Genomic DNA, 17,121 nt, shown 5'->3' with positions numbered 1-17,121 from the left:
ACCAAGGACAAGCAGAGAGACAGAAATATTACAGGAAAGATAAGCTGGGTGCAGTTCATTCCGAATCAAAGAACAACAGACAGAGGATGTCTCAGCACAGCGATAGTTTTGTCTTCCATATCTGATTCGTAGTTGACAACCCTTACATGATGCCACAAAACCAGTAGTTTAATGGTTTTATGAACAGCATTCAAAGAGTGCTGTTAGTTAAATAGTTGATTAGCAGGTTAATGTAAACTTAATTAGGAGCTATATTTATATTTTCAAGCAAATATGCCAAATACAGTCTGGTTCCTGTGTTTGCTGTTCTTCATTAACATTTCAACGCGTCACATTTGGGTTTCAGGAAATTAAAATTTTTCACTATTTTCTGTGTAGATTGTGATCTAATTCTAATTGTAGACCAAACAATAAATCAGGATTGGAAGATTAATGAAAATAATCATTAGGTGCACGTCTCTATGTTTTTGTTTTAGTTTAGAAGTCACACTGCTGTCTCATCAAAGCAAAGCAAAGGGAGTAACTGATTGAAGAGCTCTGCTGAGTCAGAAAATGTCCTACTGTTCAGTTTTGAAAGTATCATGACATAATTCCCCATAAACACCAAAACTCAATATTCTATTTAAAAATATTGAGGAAAATCTGCCAGTTAAAAGCTCAAATGTTTTTTTCTTTTTCTTTTTTAATCTCCAGCCGGCAGCTGTTTTACATTTGAGATAACTGGAGGAGCTGTCCTCGGTGCTGAAGCAGATGTTGAGACGCATTCCAACTTTTTCAAACTTCATGTTCATCTCTAAGAAGAAAATCAATAAATAAAGACTTTTTAAGGACACATATCTGTGTCATATTGCGGTTGGAGTAATATTTTGTGTGTAAGCAAGAGTTGTCCAGACCCAAATGCATCAGTACGTGCAGTATTCCTCTGATGAAATACAAAAAAAGTAAACAAATGTGAGGCATGCACTGTGGTCACAATGGATTAAATGTAATGCAACATTATTAATATTATTCATGTTTATTTGCTTTTATTTCAGGTTCATCTTGGCTGCATATAAAGGTATACAGGATATTCTATTCTGCAGGTGTCTTCATAAAAACCTGAATATTCTATTGCATTTCTAGTGTTTTCTCATATAAAGTTTCATATGAAGTGGAGTACCAGACAATATGTTACAGTGCGCACTACCTGACTCAGCTTGACTCATACCTGAAGTCGCTGTATGGGTGGATAATCCAATTACCCGCTGACTTTACGCGCTCTTGCTCTTTCTCCACCGCCTTCTGGCTGCCAAACATGCGCAGGGAGAATTTGTTAACTCCGGGCTGAAGCATGGAACTAAACTGCCGCTGCATGTAAGTCTGATTTCCCCTGACGTCTCCATCATCCGGCACTATCTGAGAGCCGTCCTCAGCTTTGGAAAACGTGACAGAGTTTCTAGACTCCACACTCGGGGTCTGTCCTTTACTAGTCGGGGGGTAGGAGAAGGAAACTCTAGAGTCCTTTTTGTCCGTCCCTGTCGCGGTCCTGACCTCGTCCCCATGCCCCTGTGTCAGGGGGGTCGCTGAAGTGATGGTGCCGTCCATGATTGGAGCTTTGCAGTCTTCAGCTGCTGTTGCTGCTGCTGCTGCTGCTGCTACTCCATCTGCCTGCTTCTCCTGCTTGGAGATGAGAGAAGAGAGGCTCCCTGAACTGGTCGGGTCCCTTCTACAATCTCCGTTTTTGTTGCATATCATACCGATGGCGCTTTCTCCTAACACGCCTGGCTCTGACACTGTGTCCCCTCCACCCGTGTGGTCTGACTCTGAACCGCCGGCAGCATCCCTCTGGCATAACAGAGCAGAGGATGTGCTGCCACTGGCACTGACAGGTGCGGAGTCCTCATCCTCCAGGAGCCACAGCTCATTGTTGTTGGAGTTTTTGCGCGCAATGGACGCGACTCCGCCTCCTGGCGTCAATTTCTTCATCTTGGTACCTCCGCTGCTCCCATGATCCCCGCGTCCTGCCAAGCTGGCTACTTGAGGTGGTCGAGGCTGTTGGAATTTGGGCTCCTCCTCGCCTTCTTCCGCCTCATCCATCAACAGGCACAAAAAAAAAAGACAAAGACAGGTCAGCTCCTGTACCTTGAAACCTGGCGACAATTGGGCGGTGGCGGAGGAAGGTGGAGTTCAAAGCAGCAACAGCCCTCTGCTTTCCATCCACACACCAGTTTAAGGATAAGAGCGCACCGGTGGCGTTGCTATGGCTGCAACCTGGCTCCTGTTATTGTGATGTGTGTGTGAAAGAAAGAAAGAGAGAGAGAGAGAGAGAGAGAGAGAGAGAGAGAGACATTACCTTTGTGCTGCTACCACTTACAGGTGTCTTATATTGGGGAGGAAAAAAACTATGTGAGCAAAAGAAATCGGGTTTGTCAAAGCAGGACACACCCAATAAGCTGACAGTGTTATAAGAGAATAAACTATTCAGATAATAAACACACGCGCAATACATACATATATGATTTAATTACACATAAACTCACCTGATTGGAGAAAGGAACAGCAAGGACAAAGGTGACAGGTGAAGGTCACAAAATAAAAACACCAACTTCTCCATGTTTCGTCACCCAGCAGCTGATCTCAGGTAGATGGACGTCCAGTCAGTGATGTGTACTACCACGGTCAGGTGATCCACGGTGATTCTTATACTAGATCTTTCTGCTGTGCATCCTCAGCGTCTGCCTGTTGCTTTGTGTTGATTGTCTGCCAACATTGGTAAGAGGCTGCTATTCTTGGTTAAATGGCTCCACCTTGTGGAAGAAGCATGAACATCTCTGACTGCATATCAACTTTTATTTTGGGAAAAACTCTTAATCTGCTGCAGCTTCTCATTCCAATGGGGAAATTTTGGCTTTCAACAATCCCAAGATATGCCTAACTCTGAAAGATAAATCTTTGTACAGAAGCACACAAGATAATCAGGTACATTCATGGTTCTATTGATAAGAGGAGGGTCAAAAACAAAGCTTAGTATTAGCTTTTATGGAGGAATTTATGCAGGTAAAGTCAATAAGAAAGCTTTTTTGTTGAACATTTGGAGACATGTCTTTAATTTAAACAACGTTGGAGTTCAGAAAGTGTGTGTGTAGGTCTACAACAGCCCTATTGAATTTAAAGGTGAGCTCTTCCAAACAATGGCATGTGGGTTGAAACATTGAATTCTTTAACTCTTACGAATTACTGTGTCCGTTCGAGCATTTATTCATTGATCTATTTAAATACAGCTCCTAATGTTCTTAGCCTTTGACTCAAATTCTTTGTCAGCTACAGACGAAGGTAAGGGGCACTTTGATGTCAGGTCTTGTTTGGTCTAAAGGTCATGGCAACAGATACACCTTGACACTGAGGGCATTTGTTTGAGGGCAGTAAATCCTCCAAACAAATGACTTATGATCTTCCGTGCAGCTATTTGGGTCAACCGCTCGCGAAGCCTTAACCTGCAATTCTGAGCCACCCTTTCATCAGTTTCATCAGAGTTGAGTAAATAAACAGACACGTAAAATCCAATACCTTTATTCAGTGTGTGCAAGTTGTACAACAGATGGTACTCCAAGTTCTTGGAAGGTACAACAATTTGACACAATATTGGCTAGGTCTTCTTTATTTGGCTAACTCTGAAGTGGTAACATCCAATCACAACACTACTCGGATTAAAGGGAACATATGGCTTCTGAATCATCTACACAGTGAAGGGAACAGAGACGACGGTCCTACAATCGCACATAAATGTTTTTTACCTCAGATCGAGTGAGAAAGAAAAAAACAAACATCTTATTAGATATATTATATCTTATCGACTGGATTAGATTGAAACATCAGTGTGTAGTATTCAAGTTGCATTCGACAATTCGACTTGGTCCTCAATAATATATATTTTTTTTTATGTGGGTGTGACATCAGCAACAAAAGCATTGGTGACTAAAACCTCCAATTTAAAATATGTGAAAAAGGAAATACAAGCGTGATTTTTAAAAAAGGTACAAAAGCTTTGCCACTTCAAGACGTGTGATTTCTTACAGCAACAAAAACCTTGCTGACAGTGTATCTATTCCATTTTTAATTTAAATCTTGTTAAGAGGTAACAACAACAAAACAAAAAAAGAAGAAGAGAGAAATGGTGCTTATTAAGGCAAAGTATTAAACTCTGCTATGGGACGTTTGTGGTGGTGTAGGGACAGATCAGAGGTGTGAATTCAACCAGACTTCAGTCATTGCTCTTTATGAATGGCAGTGATGTATCAGGATCCAAACTGTCTGAGATCCTCCTAAAAAACAACAACAACCTGTACTGCATAACAAGTTAACCATTCCAGACTGGAGAATATAAAAAGCAGAAGACTGAGGTCAGTGTAGGAAGCATCAGCATCAACAGAAAAGAACCACAAACTAAGCATTCCTCACGTGAAACTTTCTCATGATTTTACGACGAACACACTTTTTTTCTATTACGGCTCATGCAAGTTTATGCCCCACGGCCTCAAGCAGAAATTATGTCACACTATGTTCTCTGGCTGCACAATGTGGAGAGGAAAAAAAGAGAAAATAAAGAGAGAGAAGAGGAAATCAAAATCAACTTCTTAAAACATTAACACCCAAGCACAAGAAGGTTTTTAAATTGCAGGGTGCACAGTATATTGTGCAACACAAGAGCTGAATCCTGGACTGCCATCTGGACGTCCATCTAGGAAGAAAAAAAAAAAAGTTCTGTGAGTGAAGAATTATATTCAGATTGTAGATGTATCTTATCTTTATCTATTAAACATGCAGTCACGGATATTTACACGCACCTCTTTCAGCATCTAGTTAGAGTTCCTTTGCCTCACATTCTTGTCTTTGTGATTTGCATTAGAATTGCTCTTCCTGAAAACAAAACAAATAACACCAACATGAGTTTGGTAAAATAAAAATCTTTCATGGCAATCAAGGTGTTAAACTGCCTACGGTACTTACAGCGGAGCAGATCCTGAGTCGTCATCTGGACAGCGGTAGATGATCAATGAAGGCAAGGCAAACAAACAAGAGTCAGTCAATAGCAGGTCACAACGTCTGTGATTGGTGCGAGCAATACATGCCAACCCGCCCCTTGCTCTAAGATTACGGCAGCAAATGTTAGAACATGACATCCTCTGCAACATGACTCCAATGAGGTTATGATCAAATTTAACATGAACTGAAGCATGCCCGTCTGTTGCATTTCTAACAATGAATGATTAAATCCTTTGGAAATCCATAAAAATCGAGAAAGTCCACAAACAATCGTTGTACATATTCTATAAGAACACGATTAAATCTCGCTCAGTATACATGGCTCTTCAGTAGATCTCTCATAATATTTGAAGATTGACATAAATAGTTTTTCTATGTTGTCCAGAGTCACCCCTTTGCATCACAGAGGCTCATGCAATACAAGCAGAGGACACCAAAAAAACCACTGTTGAGGCTGTATTAAGATAAAAAGACTGAACATCTTGAAACTGGCAGAGCTAACACACGACCTGGCATGTGTAGTGGCAGAGTTCACACCAGGGCAAGAACACGTATTCACAAGCTAAGGCAAGAGTAGGCTACCTCTGTGGCCAAGTGCTGAATGAGACAAATGTAAATGGCGTACCGATCTCGAGTTGCCTATCGCTCATCATGCAGAGTACAAGATGCAGAAGGCATGCAGACAGAATGCTGAAACCTCTCGCTGTTCAGAATATCCAATTGCATGTCAAACCATTACACTAGCTGACGTGTCGCATTTCACTCTTTCACTGGCTCAAACACAGATTTTTATTTTTATTTATCTTTTCTTTAAATGATAATAATAATAAAAAAAGGACCAGTTCATGAAGTTTAAAGTATTTCAATGCTCTGATTGCAGGGCCAGTGAAAGAGTGACCAAATCTTTGAGCACATTCCTCTTAGAAGTGGCGACTATGAAAGCAGTTCATTCAGACTCCCATAGCTTTTTCTTCTCCACGCCGTCATCTCAGCTCAACCACTTCAGTCTGACATGCAGTTTTTGTTCACTTACCAAAATGCAAAATCAGCAGCGAACAGAGAAATAAAAATGTAAATAATAAAAATAATAGGTTTCTAGCACAGATTGTTTATACAGAGGCGGAGGCTAAAACCTGACCTTTATTTTGAAAAGTTAAATAACGGCAAAACCAAAGATAAATAAGAGTATTCATATTGAATGCATGCAACTACAGTCCAATACCTCACCTGAAAAGCAATGCTTTGCCAAGACAAAAGTCTTTGGGGGGTGAACTACAGTTTGCTTAAAAGAGGCTACTTTTATTTATTCAGTACTCTTATATATACACACACACACACACACTATGCTTATAAATACATATACTCTATCAGATTTTACATTATAACAGGACAAGAGTGGAGCACAGGTTCAGAAATGGCCATATCTACCAACATTTTCACAGCCACTCTGGTAGCCAACTATTCACTATTTGATGGTATTTTTACAAACATAAATCCTTCGTAAGAAATCTAGGAAAATGGCCAGCATGTTTTTGGAATTCACCAACCATTGTGGCCAATTATTAGTCCAAAAACAGAGTGCTCTTGGTCTGGGGAAGGCAGGACTGGTCTTTCAGGTATTGTAAGAAGATGAAATACGAGCTATCAATGGCACTTAATAGTAGCATGGGACAAGATTTTACAACAGAGTGCTATAAAAAAGGAGAGTGACCTTTAGCGGGTCAACACAGTGATCTCATTTAAACTCATAAAATTATAATTATTAAAACTAGTGCAGTGCCCATTTGGAATGGGCTGATTGCTTGGCCTGCAGTATTAATGCTTGCAGCTTTCTCAATATTGTCGACCTACAGAGCCAGAGAGCCCCTGAAGTTCTAGACACAGCAGTTTCCAAAACATGAGCCACATCGAAATGAATGACTATTACTTTTATTATCAGACATAATCATTTTGGTGCTCTCTACAGCAAGTATTTCTTGTATTTCTTCTCTGCACTATCAAATAAAGCAGAAATGCCAAAAACAAACAAAAATAAATGAATCATTATTGTCATTTTGGCTTCTTTGTTCAATGACGATTATTTGACTGAGGGTAAGACAAAGAAGCTGCGTCTTTGTCTTACCCTCACACCCTCTCTGCATGGCTCTGGGTTTGACAGTCGACGACTGCATGTCTAAAACTGTGAATCTCAAACTGCTGTGTCCAGACTACTGCGCCGGCTCTCTGGCTCTGCAGGGCGATGATTCTCAGCTTTCTCGAGAACCGCTCATCACAAGTACTTCGCACTTGACGCTGCACTTCTTTGGGTCCTCAGCAACACGGCGAATGTGAAATCGATCGGATGAACGTTTGTCGAGAAAAAAAAATACAAATCAAGGGACAGACAGACAGAGATTCCTTTCATTTTAGTTAGAAGGCAGCGTTTTATCACACAGTGCTAACATCATCTGAACACGATCTAGGAGCTGATGTAATGAGTAGTGGTGGAGGCCGCGTGGTGTACGTACCGTCAGTGATTTCATCGGGCTTTCTCCTCTTCTCGTAGATGAAGATGATGGTCACCAGGATAATGACTTCGGCCACAATGCCAAGGAAAGGCCACAGAGCAGCCAAGCGACTGCGGACACGCAGGTGGATCTTGTCAAAGGTTGTGCCAACTTCACTGGTCCCCGAGCAGATGTAGTCTCCAATGTCGTCTTTGAGGTTCAGGTCATTAATGGTCAAAGTGGTCTTGTTAGGGGTGCTTTTGATCTCATATTTTTCACTAGTGCCGTTGAAGATGGGCTGAGGATTACGTTTAAACAAGTTAGTGATGCATGTAACAATAAGACGCGTGTGAACAATTTTAAGTACTGGACATACATAATTTATGAACCACTTCATTATTAAAAATGTGAGTTAAAATGTCTAGAACTAGAGTTCAGAACATGAATCATGAATAATAAAATAATAAAACTTCTAAGCTTGAGAGACACATACCATTGGGGAATCGCCGTCCTTGGCCCAGCTCCAGTCAGTGGGCAGTGGATAGCCATGGCTCACACAGACCAGCACACCTTTGTCCTTCTCATTGCCATGCTCAGAGTGCTTGTAGGCAACAACGTGGGGAAGTGCTACAGCAGAAGAGAAACACTTAAGGATATTTAATCTAAAAACATTTGCAACCACGTTAGTTCAGACTCCAATAACTTACTTTTGACTTCAATTGTAGCCTTCGCCTCTGGCTCAGTCATGAACACACATTCATACTTTCCACTCGTACTGTGGGTGATCTTTTCCAAACTGTGGAAAGAAAAAGAAATTTAAATAAAATTAAAAGAAGAACACCTTGCAACATCTGTCATTATGTTCCCATTAAAGTGAAAGCAGAGTGTCATTGGCTTCAACATATTTATGCGTTTCCTGTAAAAAGGCAGGACGGGTTTTCTCTAAAGATATTTATGGTAGCCAATAGCGAAATAAACTCCACCGTCGCTATGAGCTAGTGTCAGCGTCCACTTTCCAGTGAAAACAGGGCTAGGCCGGTTTTCCTAGCCTAGTGGGGTAATTTTCTTGCCCAAGTTTGGCTCTTGGCGTCCTGGGGCTGAGACAGTCCGGTTAGCTGCATGACTGACCAAGCTAACAACAGTTAACAATTCACTGCTTGCCAATCTTTTCACCGGGGAAGTCTGTAAATCACCATAGTACTGTAACATTAGTGCCTGAAGGTTTTAGAGGCTTTGCTCGAACAGTCCAGCTGCTGAGCCCAGATGTGTTGTTTGTTAACTGCAGATTCAGTGAGCAGCAGTTAATTAGCAGTTAGCTGTAGTTACTACATTGTACAGGTGATATATAGTGCTAGATATGTTATATAATATATAAGCGTATGGCAGGTGGTGACTTATTAGTTTTCGGTGTAGCTAAATAGAAAATTTACGACACTATGCCGTTTACGCTCAAGAGCTGCGGTTAAAAATAAAGTGTCTATACAACAAATATTTTTTAAAATTTCACCCGGTAAACACTAATCCCACTTTTGTTTGGCGCTGCCGTCTCGTACAGTCCTGCCTGCTTCCTTTTTTCCAACGGAGAATTAAGGTCAGAGCAAGTGAGCACACTGCTAGGGGCGCTTATCCCTGCTGCTGAGACTACCGGCAAAGATGCACGACTGCACGGTCCATCTCTCTGCTCATAGCAGTGAATGCCTGAATGGTGCCCCTGGCTCTGCTGCTAATGGAGGCAGCCAGGGAAGGGAGGATAGTGAGCGGGGGGGAGGGAGGACAGGCATGCGAAAGGCAAAGTGAGAAGGAGAAAACTTCAGAGGATAATGATGGTTGTTGAATGTAATAAGAGATCCATTAAGGGACAGCATAAGGATCAAGAGTAAAGATGGGTAGAAATAAAGACGAGCAACACCAGCTACTCTCTTTTAGGCTGAGAAAAGGGTATGGGACATCTAAAAGCATTCAAGCCAACTGGGCGCGCCCTCTCTTGTTAGTTCATTCACTCAGTGCTGCTAATCAGAGACAGCCCTCGCAGAAAAACAAGGAATTCCTCCGCTTTACGAGTCAGTGGGAAATAGCCTATAAACAGTGCCGGATTCAAGAGAGAGGACATTCATATTACCATCAAAGGATGAGTGCCTTCATAGCATCATACTAACTGCAGGGTAGATCTGTCCATATGGCACACTTGAATGTAACTACTTACTTCAAGGACATGGTTAGACCGGTATTACTGGATTTGGTATCGTCCAGGACTTGGCCATTGTGCGTCCAGTAGGAGCCCTTGCTGGGAAGACTGGACCCTGTCATGTTGCAGGTCAGGAGGGCGGAGGTCTGGTTGCTGACCTCAGGAGGGTCAGCAGAGATCTTTGGAGCTTAATCAGAGAGAGGGAGAAATAAGTTATAAATCATTTTTGCAGGTCTGGATGTCGTCTTAACACCATTTGCATCATTTATCTGCTCAAGGTAATGCCTTGAAATGCATCATTACCACTCGATGCATTATTCTTTAAGCTTTAGTTTAATGATCTTTTCTTGTCTCTCGGCACTCAGTTGTTTTACAGGAATAATGGACTGATAGTACAAAATGTCATAAGCCATTTACATGACAGTGTTATGCTCAGATTAATTAACACATATATAAAAAGATAGGCAGAGTGAAAGAGGTTAACTATGAGATCACAGAACTTTTACTGCGATACAATGTCTTTTTTGTTTGTTTTGTTAAGGCAACTGTTGAGTGTTAAGAGAGAAGCAGAAATCAACGAAGTCCTCTGCATTTTCCTTCAACTTACCAAGTTTGAGAACAGTTTTCACAAATTAAGCCAAGAAAACATTGTGGTACAAATACAACTTCTGACCATATTCACAGACTAAAATTGGAGAGCTTTGTCCTACCGACAGCAAAGTGGAGGGGAGATAAAAGCCGTACTGGAATTCTAGAAACTATTCTACAACAAGGTCGTGGGGAAAATATCTTTTAATAGATACATGCAGAAGAAGCAACACAAAAGGGGTTGAAATGGTATTGGCAGTTTTACTACCAATTACATAAATAAATGTGCTGAAGTATTTTTGCTTTAATCAGGCGAAGAAATTGATCAATTCTTCCAGAGTGACGAAATATAATACCGGACCAGAAGGCAGAAAGACGCCCCGTGGCCAAGAATCAACATTTAATCATGAGTTACCATCTTCTGTGCCTACCATTCAGTATGCTATAAGCCACTGGAATGGTCTACAAGCGTAAACAAAAAGGGCATTACCAATGTTAGTATCAATTAAGGCAATGCTAAATGCTAAAATCTGACACCGTTTTTTGTTTCTCTTAAAATGAGTAAGATATTCATATTGCAGGTGCCAATTTCTAACCTTATGACCAGTATTATGTTATGTAAGAAGGGTATCATAATACATAAACAAGGTAGAGGGGGAAAAAGGCATCAGATTGAAGACATGTGTGACGGGTAATAAAGACCAGGTTTGTAATCTACTACAGGACAACTTCTGAGCTTTTGGGGAGAGGAGAGGGAGTGGGTACTGAGTGGAGTAGGGTGGAGAGGGTATTGGACCGGGAAGCGTGGGAGCTGTATATCCAGGGCGTCATGAATGAGGAGATAACAGCCAAGCTATTTCTCCTCATGCTTCCTCTGCCACTCACGTTCGATCACAATAATGTTTGCCTGCGAGCGGATCCACTTGATTTTTGGAGTCTTCTTCAGTTCGTTGCGGTCGGGGTCGTTGGAAGCGCGGCACTCGTACGTGCCCGTGTCGTTGAAGTTGAGGCTAGTGAGGTGAATGGTGCTAGTGGCGTGCGCTATATATGTGGCGTTTATTTGCACACGGTCATCGCGTGCGCCGTCAAAGAGCTGAGTGAAGGTCTCGTTGGGCTCTTCGCCCTCTATGAACCACCACTGGACCTCGGGGATGGGGTTTCCTATCACCTCACAGTGCAGCTCTGCGCTGTCACTGATCAGCTTCATCCGAGACAGGGGAGACCTGATGAAGCCCGCTGAGCGCCGTTTACAGTCAGCCCAGCAAGCAACATAAGATGTCGAGAAAATTTGAATGTGGTGGGTTTAAAGTAAACCAGGTGATATCATGGATGATGAAATGCAGTGATGGAAAAAAAGACAAGCAAACAGGAAAAAGAAAGAAACAAAGTTAATAAAAGCACAAATGAAATGGAAAAATGAAAGCAAGCACAGAGAGAAAGAACATAGATCAGAGCAACATTTTCAAATTATTTTAGTAAATGTTTTTCCATATAAATCATTCCTGGTACTCTGACCCATTAAGACCAAAATTAGAAATGCAACAGAAAAGGCAATTAGGGACAAACCAAGCTGATCTGAGTGCATAGCAGCAAGCCACTAGGGCTGCAAAAGTTGGAAACTTTCCATGGGAATTAACAGGAATAAACCGGGAATTTACAAAAGTGAAGGTTGGTCCTTAACAGGGAATTTAAATATAGTTGAGGAAATATATATTTTAGAATAAAATTGACTAAACAACCAGATTTTGAATATCTATACTATTCCTCAATCACATGCACTGCTTACTGCAGGGCTATTGAGGTCGAGCCCCCTACATGACCTGTGCATTTGTTCATCACATGCACTGATGATGTCGACAACCCTGGACCACACTTTGAGTCCAGAGTGCAAGACTACACTGACATAGAGTGAAGTAAGTTTAGATGATATTATGGGGTAAATATATTTGAGGTATGCTATTAATGTTTAACTTGAAATTAACACACACACACAAATGTATTCATACTATCCCATCATGATGCTAGTTTACCCCCAGTTATTTTCTATAAATTCCCATTAATTCTCATACATTCCCATGGAAAGTTTCCGATTTTGGATATATCCAAAAATCCCCAGCTTAACTTCCCATGTAAAGTTTCTAGGAAATTCTGCAGTTTTTGCACATACACATGGTTATAATGTTTCATTTTTGTTCAAACTGTTGTAAGTTTTTGGTTTGGAAGCTTTAAATTTGTGTTGCAGTTTATGGGTCCGTGTTGCATTACAACAGGAGGTGTTTATAATATTTTGTCCACCTCACTTAAGTGTGATAGGCTCAATCTGTTGTCAGCAGACTTTCATTTCAAATCATAAAAGTTAAGTATTAGCAATTACTCCATAAAAATGTTGGTAAGCTTGATCGAGACATCCCTAAAAGCAGGCAGCAAAATAACGAAACAAAAACGAGAGACATTAAAAAGCATTCCCGTGAAATCAAAACAATGTGCAATGAATGAAACAAACCATGGAGAGAAAAGCAGATGATGCTGAAATGAAAAACATTTCACATAATGAAAGTTTTATTAAAAATCCATGAGAGCCTGAGGACACACATGCCGAGCATTTTGGGTTTGGCTGCTGCCGTTTCTCTGCTAGTGTCAGCGGTTAGGGTGATAAACTAAATACTTCACTAGATATTTGCGTCCTTTCTGCCGCAGCTCTTCACATTCATAGCAGGTAGGGTGGATTTGTTTGGACACTCAGTGGTGGTCGGAGGGGGTCTTAGGTGGGTCCAAGGAAGAATAACATTCTCACAATACCGACCAAAGCACGGCGAGCTTGTTCCCCCCTTTTCAGAAAGATCTTAGACTAATATACAGCCGAACAAAAGGGCTGGGCTCAAGGTGAAAAACAGCACAAATGAAAGAGCTCACACTGAATGTCAAACTGTTAACGGTTTTTAAACCTCCCAAAAAAAGCAAAAAACATGTCACAACATCTCACATTACATTCCTTTTGTGAAGATATGGATGAGATCAATTTTCAAAACCGTCAACACATATCAATTAGAGACAAAAACAGCCAGCCTTGTGAACTTGTCACCACGAGCCTCGGCTTCTACATGTATATCATGTAACTGTACTACCTCTGTGGCTTCCCCGCTTTTACAAAAGGTCACCTTCTTAACATGCTGTGTGAAAGTTCAAAATTAAATATAGTCTAGGACCCAGCTCCAACTACGATTAGGCCTAAATGTCAACCACATAAGGCATGACAGTGAAGATTAAATATTTGATGCAATACAGAGAAAAACTAGACTGGAGCAGATAAATCCACACTATGGGGATACATGCTTTATCTTCATATAAAGTTCATTTTCATTGAACCGGCTGGTTAAAATTTACTCAGCCGTTACGACTAAAACATATAATCCTCAGGCCACATTCAACACTCGTACAACAAACATACTGAAATATTGATTGCTTAACAGGAAAAGCTAGTACAATGCAATGTCCCCCTCCGACAGAAGATGGATGGCAGCGGTTTCAAAAAGTGACGAAAGCAGCGACACTCATGGAAACAAACACATTGTTACGGGGCCATTTCAAGCTTCCATTCCAGCCCTGTAATATTTGGTTAAGGTCAGGAGTTGAAATTAACACCTTCTGATGTGTGGGGGCAAATACTTTCAGCCTGCATGAATCCACTCGAGTATTTCTCGTCTATGTATGTGGCATCGTGTGGCCCACTTTTCAATGTAATTATTCAGCTGTGGTAGACCAGCACTTGTCACCGCTATGAAAAAGGATGTCAACTCCCACACTTCAAAAGAGAAAAGTAAAAAAAAAAACATCAGTCTGTTCTGTACTGCTTAGACCACAGGCTTTTATCTGGCAATTTATCAGGGAGCAGGTAAAGCAGGAGCCACAAAATGGTGGTCAATAACAAAATGAGTCTGTACCAAATTACTGCGACTTAACGTGTGAAAGGGGCTTTTTCCCCACACACACGTACGTGTGTGCCTCATAACCCACTTTTCTTGCTAAAGTTAAGCTGAAGAAGAAGCAGACGCTCGAGGGAAATCTAATTTTACTTCTGATCTTCTCCAGAGCGGTCATTACCAAATCAGGAAATGTCGGCGTGTGTTAAGACTAATATGTGCCTAACATTGATAAACAGTCTGGTTACTGGTACCAGCTCTGCAAGTTACTCCCCCCAAGCTTTAGGAAGCCAGACCAAATAACGAGTGTATTTGCCATGGGTCTATAGTTTCACAACATAGTGCGTCAGTTCATGTGCTTGCACTTCTCTCTTGCCTCAGGATGATTAAATACTGAGAGGAAAAATGACTCAGTTTGGGGCTTTCTGTGTAGTTAAGCAATTACTAGTAACTGTGTGTTTAAACTAACAGGAAAGATTAGATTAGATATACTTTATTCATCCCACCACGGGGAAATTTACTTGTTACAGCAGCAAGAAAAGTGTAGCATACACTACAGAATTAGAAAAAGGTAAAAAACAACAACACAATGACAGAAATGTCTATAACCTACAATAAATAATCACCCTTCAAAACTGAGGATAAAAGTGGCATGATATATAAAGAGTATTGTAATGTAACGTGACCATAGTGTAAGAAATTTTGCAGAGAAAGTGACAAGACTCAATTTAAAAAAGTGTAATGAAAAATAAGAAAATAACACCACTACATTGATTTTTGCTTGTTATAAAAAGGAGTTATTTTTGAAGGTTAGGGTCTCAAATGAATGATGTAATGCAATTAAATAATCGTGTAAATGATTAGATCAGATTAGATATACTTTATTCATCCCACCACTGGGAAATCTACTTCTTACAGCAGCAGAAGAAAATGTAGCATACACTACAGAATTAGAAAAAAGTAGAAAAAACCACAATACAGAAATATCTATAACCTACAATAAACACGAAAAACATTCAACCTTCAAAACAGAGGATAAAAGTGGCATGATATATAAAGAGTATTGTAATGTAAAGTGACCATAGTGTAAAAAATATTGCAGAGAAAGTCACAATGATACAAATAATAATATGAAAGAAAGAAAGTTTAGAAAAGCTATTTAAACATTATTCAATTTCCTATAAGACAGACATTAAAATCATGGCATGTCTGAACAAGAACAACTGAATCAGTGTCACTAAAAATGTTTCATACTAACAGCTAAAACTACTGCTGCCATTCTTGTTGGGATGTTTTTTTTAAATGATAGATTATTTAACAAAACAAAAGAAAATAGCATATGTGCCACCGATAAGACTTGTCCTCAAGCCTTTAAATAGCACACACGGAGTACAAGAGAAAGCTGAAAACACTGCACGGTGCCAGTTGATCCACATCACGTGGATCGGTTCGGGCCTACAGGCTCACTGACTGAATCAATGACAATTGAACAAGCCCAGACTCCAGCTCCTAAAAGCCTGTGATGAACAGGGGCTAAAAATATTCAAACCCCCTCCTCCTTTAACTCCCTTTTATCAGTGGAGGAGGTTTTAGGAAAAACGTACAAAAGCACAGAAAACAATAAAGCGACATATTTGTGCTGCTGCTGTTGTTTAGCTTAGCCTAATAACAGCAAACATTGCGGAACAACACACCGCTGGCTTCAAATTAACCACAGAGATCACGTGATTGGTTACATTTGTTAACGTTTACCGTCAAAATAATCTCCTGTAAGACGACGACAGACGGTGAATAGCAGGTATTAGTCAACATTAATGATTGTTTGGTAACAACACGGTTTAACCGCGACGGCAGAAAAATGAGCTGAATGTGTCGTCCTCATGTTATGGAGGCTGTTTTTTGTTAAAGCTGGCAGCTGTAAACACGTATTTAACGTCGAGTTATATATAATATACGTGAACAACAAACAAAAAAAGCAGGAATGCAAATTTTGTGTCGTGTCCGATTAATTAGGGCAAAGTCTTCAAACCAACATGGCTGACAACCAAAAAAAATCCTTACCTGTGGACGCGTCGGCTCGCCAACAGCTCAACAGAAGGGCGACAGCCCACAGCGACTTCATGGCTGCTTGTTTAGTATTTACTAAATCGTCGAATGGACGCAGCTATAAACTACGGCGAGGTGAATCTTCTTCCTCCTCCTTTTTCTGGAGGCAGCCGAGACGTAGGAGCTGAGTGTTTGTGAGTGTGACGCCGATTGGAGCCGCTCGTCCTCTAGTTGCACCTCACGTACACGCCCTGATCGGCACGTACGCATGACGTATGCTCGGGGGGGCGTGGTCACGTCAATGCACATACATTGCTCTACACTTAAAACCTATTTAATGATCATATTGTTATGTAATGTGACAAAACAAAGGCTCAATTTAAAAATGTGTATTAAAAAAATAAGACATTGATTTTTGCTTGTTTTAAAAAGGAGTTATTTTTGAAGGTTAGGGTGTCAAATGAATGATGTAATGTAATGAAATAATCGTGTACATTTTGATTAGATTAGATATGCTTTATTCATCCCACCATGGGGAAAGCTACTTCTTACAGCAGCAGAGAAAAGTGTAGCATACACTACAGAATTAGAAAAAAGTAGAAAAAAACACAATACAGAAATATCTATAACCTACAATAAACACGAAAAACAATCAACCTTGGTGGTGCAGGTGTCATAAAGTCTCCTCTCCTTCTTACACCATGGGTGTAACAGTCTGCTGCTAAAGGAGCTGCTCAGGAATAATGATCATATTCTTATGTAATGTGACAAAACAAAGACTCAATTTAAAAAAGTGTAATGAAAAAATAAGACTGATTTTTGCTTGTTTTAAAAAGGAGTTATTTTTGAAGGTTAAGGTCTCAAATGAATGATG

At 40.5% G+C, this 17,121-nt stretch overlaps 2 protein-coding genes across 6 annotated transcripts in view; both read right to left on the bottom strand.

Annotated features, from left to right (window-relative positions):
• hcn2b (hyperpolarization activated cyclic nucleotide-gated potassium channel 2b) overlaps positions 1 to 2,734 on the bottom strand; it is a 42,625-nt gene extending 39,891 nt beyond the window's left edge. The window contains exons 1-2 of one of the 4 annotated variants that reach the window (XM_027290566.1): positions 2,520 to 2,734; positions 1,208 to 2,257 (exon numbers count right to left, since the gene is read on the bottom strand). In XM_027290566.1, coding sequence (XP_027146367.1) covers positions 1,208 to 2,076 — 869 coding nt within the window. In that variant the 5' untranslated portion in view covers positions 2,077 to 2,257; positions 2,520 to 2,734. Of the gene's footprint in view, positions 1 to 1,207; positions 2,493 to 2,519 lie in introns of those variants that run through there. The other 3 variants (XM_019272379.2, XM_019272380.2, XM_010730623.3) reach the window with 3 other exon arrangements.
• Positions 2,735 to 3,533: 799 nt separating this feature from the next.
• On the bottom strand, positions 3,534 to 16,441 carry bsg (basigin). Of its 2 annotated transcripts, none has more exons than XM_010730597.3 (8): positions 16,263 to 16,441; positions 9,712 to 9,880; positions 8,216 to 8,304; positions 8,002 to 8,135; positions 7,530 to 7,806; positions 4,987 to 5,011; positions 4,824 to 4,896; positions 3,534 to 4,717 (listed from the first exon to the last, which is right to left on the bottom strand). In XM_010730597.3, exons 1-7 carry the CDS (start codon positions 16,321 to 16,323, stop codon positions 4,836 to 4,838), a joined length of 816 nt encoding a protein of 271 aa, XP_010728899.1. In that variant the 5' UTR covers positions 16,324 to 16,441; the 3' UTR covers positions 3,534 to 4,717; positions 4,824 to 4,835. The 2 variants fall into 2 exon arrangements, with proteins under 2 accessions (XP_010728899.1, XP_019127938.1); XM_019272393.2 differs by having other exon boundaries at positions 4,987 to 4,999.
• Between the last annotated feature and the right edge of the window lie 680 nt (positions 16,442 to 17,121).

Source organism: Larimichthys crocea, chromosome XVII, assembly GCF_000972845.2.
Source record: "Larimichthys crocea isolate SSNF chromosome XVII, L_crocea_2.0, whole genome shotgun sequence".
Taxonomy (NCBI): Eukaryota; Metazoa; Chordata; class Actinopteri; family Sciaenidae; genus Larimichthys; species Larimichthys crocea.
The sequence above is the reverse complement of the archived record's forward strand: the minus strand, read 5'-3'. Positions and strand labels throughout refer to the sequence as shown.

Bases quoted from the DNA above. Each gene is read 5' to 3' on its own strand.
- bsg (XM_010730597.3), bottom strand. From the start codon at position 16,323: ATGAAGTCGCTGTGGGCTGTCGCCCTTCTGTTGAGCTGTTGGCGAGCC. The intron at 5,012-7,529 runs GTACGTACACCA...ACCGCTGTCCAG, and splicing joins GCCCGATGAAATCACTGACG to ATGACGACTCAGGATCTGCT. The intron at 4,897-4,986 runs GTAAGTACCGTA...TTTTGTTTTCAG, and splicing joins GACTCAGGATCTGCTCCGCT to GAAGAGCAATTCTAATGCAA.